Below are 9968 nucleotides of genomic sequence, written 5' to 3'. Positions count from 1 at the left end.
AAAACACTGTCGCCAGTCATCACAAAGGATCTTAGACAGTTTACAGAGAAATCTAAGGCTAACTGAGCCACAGTTCTTTCTTTCCTCCCCCTCTGCTCAAGTTTCAACAGGTTGTGCTGTAATACTGCCATCCAGTGTGCACTTAGATAAACACACCACATTAAATGATGTCAATAGTGATATTGAAGTTACATTTTCTCAATAAGTTGTAGCCTATAAAAAAGCAGATATTTATAATGTCATTATTATTTTATATTAGGCCTATTATTAATAATGCAAATATTCATAACCTCTACAGTGTTTCCTCTAGGATTTTTTTCAGCAGTGGGGGCATGCTCTTGGGGGGGGGGGGGGGGCGTGTAGATATTGTAGACGTGATGACGTGTAGATATTAGCTTAATGCTATCAATTAGTTTACCCAAGTTAGCGTCACTGAGTTGGCTAATAAGTCTACCTTTTCTCCGGTAATTCGCTGCCTTATTCCTCACGACTACACTTCTCTGACTCTGACCTGGTACCTGACGTGACGTCACTTTCAAGGCCGCGCTCTCGCGAGTAATTAACTCCAATAGGATCCCCCAACCACCCCACTCCCTCCCTCCCCTCTCCTCCGTCCCCCCGCTGTTGCGCTCATCATCACACAGACTGTGCTGTGAATTAAGGTGGAGAGATGTGGCGGTGGTGCATTTGCAACAATAAAAAAAAAAGAAAGAAAAAAAAAGAAATTTGAAGGCGTGGCGGCTATGATTTAGCAGTGGCGGGCCACCACTGCTAAATGAATGTAGAGGAAACACTGCTCTATGTTAAGACATGCAAATTTATGAAGTGTGGATAGTGCCAATTCTGGAATCACCTGCAAGGAGAAGGAGCAGGCGACCCTCCTGTTCCCGCCAGAACGTGTGGATTTTTGCGTGGTGAACGCTTTCATGATTATCACAGATGCCCATGTAGAATTTTAATAGGCTCCCTGTGATACAGAAAAACATACAGCAGTTATTGCAGACTGAGGACAAGCTGAATACTGGTTTGTCAACAACTGTTTTTTCTTGGCTCCACCTTTTTCCCATCCACCGAGAGACAGCAACGGACGAACAAAACAAGATGAGGAAGTTACTTTGGTTGACTCTTTTCTGTCACGTTTCATCAGCAGGTAGGTTCTGCATTTTCCTCCTGCTTCTCACTTAGTGTTGCTACCTTTTATGTGAGAAAATAAGGGCCTCACACCACTGCCATTTGCAATAAGCCTTAATGACATGCGCTCTACCAGGTAAACCACTAGAGGCTGTACCGCTATCCTCTGCATTTTTCACAGCACACAGAGCTTGTCAATCTATTGCTATTTGATAAACTTCTCCAGTCCACTTGTAGGCTACAACTGGTTTGGTTTTACTTGACATTGCATTATTCACAGCACTTTGAGGACATAACATGAACGAAAATACGGGACAAATGTATTGATTCAATACAGGACGCAACAGGTGGACTGGAACAGTTTTTTTTTTTTAATGGGTTGTGATTTCAACTTGTACAACAAATAAAGTAATTATTTCAAATGGGTATTCATGATTTTCTATAGGCACCGTATCATATTTATAATGCGTGTGTATTTATCATGAAAACCTTGTTTGTCCCACAGTGAAACATTCCCTGAAGTATTTCGTCACTGCGTCCTCTGGAGTCCCTAACTTCCCTGAGCTTGTGGTTATCGCACAGGTTGATGACGTTGTGGTGGGTTACTGCAACACTGACTCAAAGATAGTAGAGGCAAAACAGGACTGGGGGAAAGAATATTTAGATGACAACCCGCAGCAGCTGGAGTGGTACACTGCAGAGTGTTCTTATAACCAGCCCGACCTCTTTAAAGCTACTATTTTCCGTTTGAAGAAAGAGTTCAACCAAAGTGGAGGTACAGTATATTTCCGTTTTTTACTGCCACACTGTATCTTAGTTCTAAAGTGACCCTTCAGTATGGGGGCCCAAAAGTGACACAGGAAATAATAAATCACCTTGATTAATAAAATAATGCCAAATAATAAAAATAAATGTGAAAATGTATTTGTTTCCACATTTATTCATTTGCACATTTATTTCCGAATTATTTACTAATTTATTTATTTTTATTTATTGATTTATGTAGCGCCACCCTGGAGCGGCTGGGAGCCAAGCTGCTAACATTTACTCTGATAAGATCCAGACTATTTTACTCTGATGTTTAAAATCCTTCATCCAGTTCAATTATATAGTTAACAACTATCTCGATCTAAAAAAATGTATTACAAAAATGTGGCTTAAAACTGGATAATGAAGTCAATTTTGACTGACAAATATAACGCTGAGGCATGCACAAAGAGGATATGACATCATTGAAAGGTGACCCAATGAAAAGTCAAGAACACATACATTCTACACTGCTCTCGGTACAGTTGCGTGTTTATTATGGTAACACATGCCGCCATAGGGGCGCTACTTCAGGAGACACTCCTATGAGACATATTTGAGGGTAGGAACAAACGACCGACATGCTCGTATGGATCGGAGGACTTATTGCTCACTTAGATATGAGCCGGGTCTTGTTACCCTGAAATAAATGCGCAGGTGCGATGCCAAGATGGCTGCCGAGTGGTGAGACTTGCCTGTAAGGACTCTGATAATACTCAACAAATGAAACAACTAGGTTGGTTCTGATATTGTATCTGGAATATTTGGTATTAATTCAGTTAAACTGCTTCTCGAGGCTGAGAAAAGTTGTCATCACAAACAGCATACACATTTTGTACAGTAAGAGTGAACTTTCATCAGACAAAATCAGACTGTCTGTAACACGTAATGTTATTGGTCAAAGTTCTGTATATCAGGTGACTGCCAGGTGTTACCCATCATGCAATGAAGTTATGCAGTAGGTGAAGAGCAACTGTGGCACCTGACTGAAAACTGCAGCTGCCTTGATCTGACGAGGTTACCTTTACTGATTTCAGCAGGTCAGACAGAAATCTAACCGCCATGCAAACAAGTCTTATTATTACCAACATAACAGCTGCTCTCAGTCTGAAACTGGTGGAGATATTACCTTCAGTCTCTGTTGTGTCTCTGTCTCCGTTTCAGGCGTCCACATTTTACAGAAGATAAATGGCTGTGAATGGGACAATGAGACTGAAGAAGGTATTGGTTTTCATCAGTATGGTTATGATGGAGAAGATATCCTGATTTTGGACCTGAAGACACTGACATGGATCGCTCTGAAACCACAGGCTGTGGTCACCAAACTGAGATGGGACGCTGACATGGCGAGAATGAAATACAATAAGGACTTTTTAACTCGGATTTGTCCTGATTGGCTGAAGAAGAGTTTGGACTATGGGAAAAGCTCTCTGCTGAGAACAGGTAGAATCACATGACTTGATGTAGTTTCATGAACACAACAATATTCATATAGACTACTCAGACTGAATTACCAGTGTTGAGTTGAGTTGCTCCTGACCAATCAGTAGAGACGGACATGTCTGGTGCTCTGACATCACTTCAGTCAGCTGGTGATAGTCAGTGGACAGTTACTATGAGTGAAGTAAGTTTCATTGTTAGAAGAGAAAGATGCTGTTTGACCACTGTCTTCTTCTCTGACTGTAGCGACTTTCTTGAAAATGTATTTTCAAGCTGTGGTGTTGTTCCCCTCTGAGTCTACATGTAAATATTGACATGCTAACAGGCTGAACTAAGATGGTATTGTAGCTGGTAAACATCACCATGCTGCTATTATTATTGTTAGCATGCAGACATTAGTATTTTAGCTGACAGCACAGAGCTGCTAACATGGCTGAAGACTCTTTGTCCTGTTGTTATTTATTTACTTTGCTTGTTGCATGTTGTTGATTGAGCTCCCTTTGGGTTGGGTTGGTCAGCCACAATTATCTACAACTGAAAACACATATCTATCTCTTTCTCTATCCCCTTCACTCTCCATCACTACTTCTACCTTCATTTTCTATACCCCCCCCCCCTTCTCCAGAGCGTCCCTCAGTGTCTCTCCTCCAGAAGACTCCCTCCTCTCCAGTCAGCTGCCATGCTACAGGTTTCTTCCCTCACAGAGCTGTGATGTTCTGGAGGAAAGATGGAGAGAAGCTTCATGAGGACGTGGACCAAGGAGAGATCCTCCCCAACCATGATGGAACCTTCCAGATGAGAGTTGACCTCAATATATCATCCATCAATCCAGAAGACTGGAGGAGGTACGACTGTGTGTTTCAGCTCTCTGGTGTTGAGGACGACATCGTCACCAAACTGGACAAAGCCGTGATTAGGACCAACGAAGGTAAGAGTGAGATCAGCGGTTCCTGAATGTGACGTCATGTCTGTGGTTTGTTGGGTATTTTAGCTCTTGTTCTCCAGTTCAGCTGCAAATTCATCTTCAACAAAACTCATAATAAACCAGTTAAATAATTCAATCTAAGAAATTCTACGCCCCAGGATCAGTGGTCAGATCATTTGAGCCCAACAAGGTTTTTGTTTTGAAGCATTTTACAGAGCACATTGTTTTCACCATCAAATAACAGGTTTGTGCTGCCTGTCCATTCTTTACTCCACCCAGAATAACACAGAACGCAGCCAGTGGTGACACCTATAAAACAGGATTTTATTGGGTTTTATCTACTTTGCTAAACTGAACAGAACTTTAACTGTGATCATTTAAATGTTTTTATTGATTTAGTTTTTTGTGTCTTTCGTTCCAGTCCAACTCATACTAGTTTCATAGACGTACACTTTTAAGATAAAAGCCAGAATCACTGATTATACTGTTTGAACTCCTCAGTTTTGATGAATATGATTCTGTTCTAACCTGCTTTGTCTGTATCCGTCTTCATTTTTTTGTGTTGTTTTGTTTTTTGTTCAACAGAAAAGTCCATTGACATGACCATCACCATCGCTGTTGTGGTGACAGTGGCTGTTGCTGCCCTTGTCCTCATTGCTGTGCCTGTTTTCCTGGTTTGGAAGAAGAACACGTGCACTGCAGCAGGAGTGGATCAACAGCATGTTTCTGATCTTACAGCCCCTGACAACGGCGCTGAGCTCTCTATGAGACTGTATCCAGAAACCTGAGTGTCAGACACACTCAGTGAGATGCTTCATACGGGAAGAAAAAAGTTTCACCTGCCAGTTTTCATGGTCTTATGTTGCTGATGATGGTGTATCATGATCTGGGTATATGTATCTCAGTAACACCTTGAGGGAATTCCTTCAGATTTGGTACAAATGTCCACTTGGACTCAAGGATGAACCAATTAGATTTTCAGGGTCAAAGTTCAAGGTCACGGTGACCTCACGTTCTTGCGTATGCAATGTATCAGGAACGCCCAGAGGGAACTTCATTACATCTGTCACAAACATTCACTTGGACTCAGGATGAACTGGTAAGAATTTTGTGGTCAAAGGTCAAAGGTCAACTTTACTGTGACAAAAATCCAGTCCTCCAATCATTCATGGCTCCTACATATAATTCTGTCATTTTATCATTAGTAAGTGTGCACACTGAATATGAAAATCGAATACTTTGCTCTTTCTTTTGGTGACGATGTTTTGAGTTTGATGAGAAAATCAATATGATTGTCAACTCTGAGCAGTTAGCTCCCAGACAAGTTCATCTTAGCTTAGTTTGTCTTAGCTTAGCTTAACGTGAAGGAGAAAAGAGCAAACCAGTAGCTCTGTTAAATCTTCAAAGCCAGCCGACATGTAATCATCTTTGCAGTGTACACATGATCGAACAGATTCTTGTTTTATTTTAAGTTTATACAATTGTGTCTAACATTAAAAAAACTTCTTTTCCTGTTCAAAATGGGCTTATAGTTATGATTCCTCTTAAAGTTGAATGAGATTATTAACACAATCTCCACCTCTGATCTGTAAGCAAAAGAAAAAGTAAACCAAGAGCAGAAGCAGGTTAAGCAGGTTTTTTTATTACAGGACGTGGAGAGAGATTAGAATTTAGATTATGTAAGATGAGATAAAGAATGATAAACAAATAAAAATGATTTGATCAGTATTCTGTGCCGTTCTGTATATTAAATATAAAAGAATTTGACACATCAGCTGTGAGGTAGCAAATTTTGCAAAACATTATGTATTAAATGATGCAGTGTGTTTTGGACTTCGGACTGAGCAGGTAGACAAGTGCAGGCAGATCAGAAGGAGTGTCAACAGGAACAAAAGCTGACACACATTTACATGAAACACACAGACCTTTCAAAAATGATCCAGGTCCATGTGCCACACATGTTAGAGCTGACAACAACAAACAATAATAACAATAATAATGTGAATGAATTCTTATTGGTCAGGGAAAAGTTCCTGTTCACCTGTAAGGAGCCATTAAGAGGTGAACATGCCTCATATCACAGAAACCAAACCCTCATATCATGAAACCAAGAAACATCATTGCACCAAAGCAAAAGTTCACATCAGTTGATTCTCAGCTCTTCAGCTCTTTATTCAGCTTTTTCAGTCAAAGATGAAATTATTTTTGTTGCTCCTCTTCTGTCACGTCTCATCTCCAGGTAAGAAAACTTTTTAATCTTCCAGCTCTTTGCTGCAGCAGCAGTTTCATTTGGCTCACAAGCTCCTGTAGAGCAGGACGAGTGTGTCCACTGATAGTACCGTCAACAGAGCATATACATAATGTTTCTGTATAGACTGGCAGCTCTTCATATGGTTCACTTAAACTCAATAAACACATAAATACAAGTACAACTACACGTTTTGTTGCAGTGAGCAGCTTAGTGTTGTCAGTGTTTTACAAATACCATAGGGAGGTGTGTCTTCTAATAGCTAACATTGATAGAGCTATTCGAAACTAAGCACAGAACAGGCGTGGCTCAGTTTCACAGTTTATTCGTTTTGACCCATAGTGATTGAACAGAAATTCAAATGTTCTCAACTAATTAACAATAAATTTGAATGTCTGAAAAACGTTTGTCCCACAGTGAAACGCTCACTGAAGTTTTTCATCACTGCAACATCTGGAGTCCCAAACTTCCCAGAGTTTGTGGGTGCTGGGCTGGTGGATGACGTCACAGCGGGATGATGCGACAGCGACAGAAAGAAAGTAGAGCCAAAGCATGACTGGGGGAAAATGTTTTTCGATAAAAACCCTCAAAGCCTGCAGTGGTACACGGAACAGTGCACAGCCCTCCAAAACGAACAGACCAGGAGATTAAAACCAGTAGAAACAAGGAATAAAGGAATTTCATGTTAAAAAAACCAGTGATTCACTGACACAGTTCAGTGACACAGGACAGGATGTCTCTGAGGGGACTGGGAGCTGAGCTGTCTAACATTTCCTCAGCTTGTTCCTCAGACAACTTCAGATCCAGATGAAGAATTTTTGTTTTTATTTTATGTCCCTGCTTTTAGGACCATATTTTTTTTGATTAAGTTTAAATTTTCTGTCTCTGATTAATTATATTCGGATGGAAATGATGAATGAAATGGTTCAATGCCTATTTGTTCATTTTTGGGACAATATTGTATGTTATCATCTAGAATGATTTAAATGTGTGTGATCTTACTGTGAATAAAGAACCTTTTGATTGTGTTAGCAAATGCATGCAAAGTTAAAATGAGTGTGTTTCAGAGTGTGTAGTGGAAATATATTGTGTTGTAAACATTTAAAAGAATATTTATTCATTTATAGAATGGATCACAATTTCAGAGTGCTGGGAACAAGGAAGAGGACAGAGAACACGTTTCAGATGGGATGGAGGAAGATGTGCACAAGCTCTGGGTGTGGTTAATGCTGAATTGAGTTCAACATTAATTATCCAGAGGTTGAGCCACAGGGGAATCCAACACCACTGACTGATATTTATTAAAACATACAGCAAGAGGCCTCAGAAAGCCAGTTGACTTAATACCAGCATCCTCAATCCATGTTCCTTTCTCTCAGACACACAGACAAACTAGACAAACCAATATAAAACTTACATCTGTCTGCTAATCACCCATACCATTTAAAGATGATTACATATGACTTATCATTCACAATATTTATTTGAATAGAAGAATTCAGATGTTGCAACTGACACCAACCCTGGTGAAAGTTGCAACATGGATCAGGGACGGTTGCAACATATTGAAAATATACAAGACATGAGTTGAGGGACCTCTCAGAACTCATCCATACATCAGGAATGAACTATGGTTCGTTTCTCGGCGACGCACATGGCAACGTCTTCCTGCCTCTCCACCAATATCAGTTTAGACAAGGTACCAGGTAAAGTGGATGGTCAGTCGTCATGGTCAGAAGAAAAAGAAAGGTGGAGCAGAGAGGGGGAGAATAAAATAGAGAAAGGCCACAGACACAGCTAAATTCTAAGTATGCGACATGTTCACCAGTAAGAGACCAGGTCAGTGAAAAACGCTAGCTAAAACACACACACGACACACCCAGCTTATGTTCAGTTTCAGTAAATGTGTGTGTGAAGTTTTTTGGTGCTTTTGATATGCTTGATGTTTGAATGTAAAGGTAATCATTTGAACATTTAAGCTAACTCTATCTCATTCGCTTTTTAAAAAGTGAAGGCTAAATGTTTTGTGTGTCTATCCTTGTACGTGGTGCTATGATTGGTGTATTCCTGGAGAGTTTTTTGGGGGTTCACCTACAGCCATAGCATACCATGAAAACTCAGTATTCAGCCACTTATTGGTCAGTCCCAAATGTTTGCATTTTATAAAGTGGATCATTTTCCTTCCAGATGAACATAGTGTCCAAAGTTATAACTAGTCTGGTACCTACAAAATTAGCGGTCTGGTGGTTCGCATGAACACGGTGTCCTGGGATGGAGTCTTCCCCTGGCCCTCAGGTCATCTGGGACAGGTTTCCTTTTAGTTGCTGTGCTCCCTACCTGTAGAACAATCTTCCTGATAACCTGAGGGTTAGGGTTAGGACTAACAACATTCCTGCTGCAGCTTCCCAATAACTTACAAACTGAACCTCTTTTTAATCTTTATCTATTCATTTTCTTATTTTTGCTTTTGCTTTATTATCTTTTAAATGCAGTTTTATTATTATTAGTATTTTATGATAAATGTATTTCTACGTCTCTGCAAAGAACATTGAACTGCCTTTTGTCTGAATGGTGCTCCTTAAATAAACTTGCTCTGTCTTGCCCTTTTCGCAGCACTATGAAGACAACAATCAGGTTTTTCAAAGCAGTTACGCACAGTTACTCTTACAACAGTCACTCCACAGGACTCAGGTTGTGTTTCTGCACCTGCAGCTTCTTTCTTGTGGATCAACTTTGAAATTGAGATTTAAACAAACAAATCATTGAAACTGATTTGTTTCCTTGTGATGTGCATGTATGGGCACGTGTTTAGTTTCACTTCGGCATCTGTACACAGGCTAAAGACATTACAAGAAGAACAGAATGGCCTGGGAAGCCAGCTCAATGGGTTTTTCATATTTTGTATTTGAAATGAAGACCAATAATTTGTTTTAGTGTTTGTTTTAACAGAAAAACTACAAATACCAGAAGCACTCTGTTATTCTGAATGTTGCTGACATGTTTGTTTTTCATATTTTCATCTATCGGTCAAAGAAATATGACAAAGTGTGAATTAATAGAATAAGACAAAGAGGAATAAAAAGTTACAGAGCAGTGCACTGAGATCATCTTGTTCAGCAACCTCGCTCACCACTGGATTTTAAGTTCGGCTGATTTCCTTGACTGACAAACATAGTAATGATTGTTTTTTTATGTGTCTACAAAGCCCTTGTCAGAGAACCTCATGTTTGGAACAGGTCCATATTTAAAGCAAAGCTGTAACAAGATCACTTGGAATAATCTGCAAAGCCAGCCAAACAGGACATTTACACTCTGCCAGCTTATTCTAAATATATGTTTAATAATGTATAACATTTTAAATTAAACGGAAATTTACACCAATTAAATGTTGAAATTCAATTTTAAAAATTGTCATTC

The 9968-nt window shown here is 39.8% G+C and overlaps 1 protein-coding gene across 1 annotated transcript; it reads left to right on the top strand.

The window, feature by feature from the left end:
- Positions 1-1086: 1086 nt before the first annotated feature.
- On the top strand, positions 1087-5748 carry LOC111225833 (major histocompatibility complex class I-related gene protein-like). Its single transcript, XM_022750871.1, has 4 exons — positions 1087-1150; positions 3103-3381; positions 4004-4306; positions 4889-5748. The coding sequence occupies exons 1-4, from the start codon at positions 1102-1104 to the stop codon at positions 5089-5091; spliced, it is 834 nt and encodes a 277-aa protein (XP_022606592.1). The 5' UTR covers positions 1087-1101; the 3' UTR covers positions 5092-5748.
- Positions 5749-9968: the final 4220 nt, after the last annotated feature.

Source organism: Seriola dumerili, unplaced genomic scaffold (assembly GCF_002260705.1).
Source record: "Seriola dumerili isolate Sdu_G_001 unplaced genomic scaffold, Sdu_1.0 BDQW01000016.1, whole genome shotgun sequence".
Lineage (NCBI taxonomy): Eukaryota > Metazoa > Chordata > Actinopteri > Carangiformes > Carangidae > Seriola > Seriola dumerili.
The sequence above is the reverse complement of the archived record's forward strand: the minus strand, read 5'-3'. Positions and strand labels throughout refer to the sequence as shown.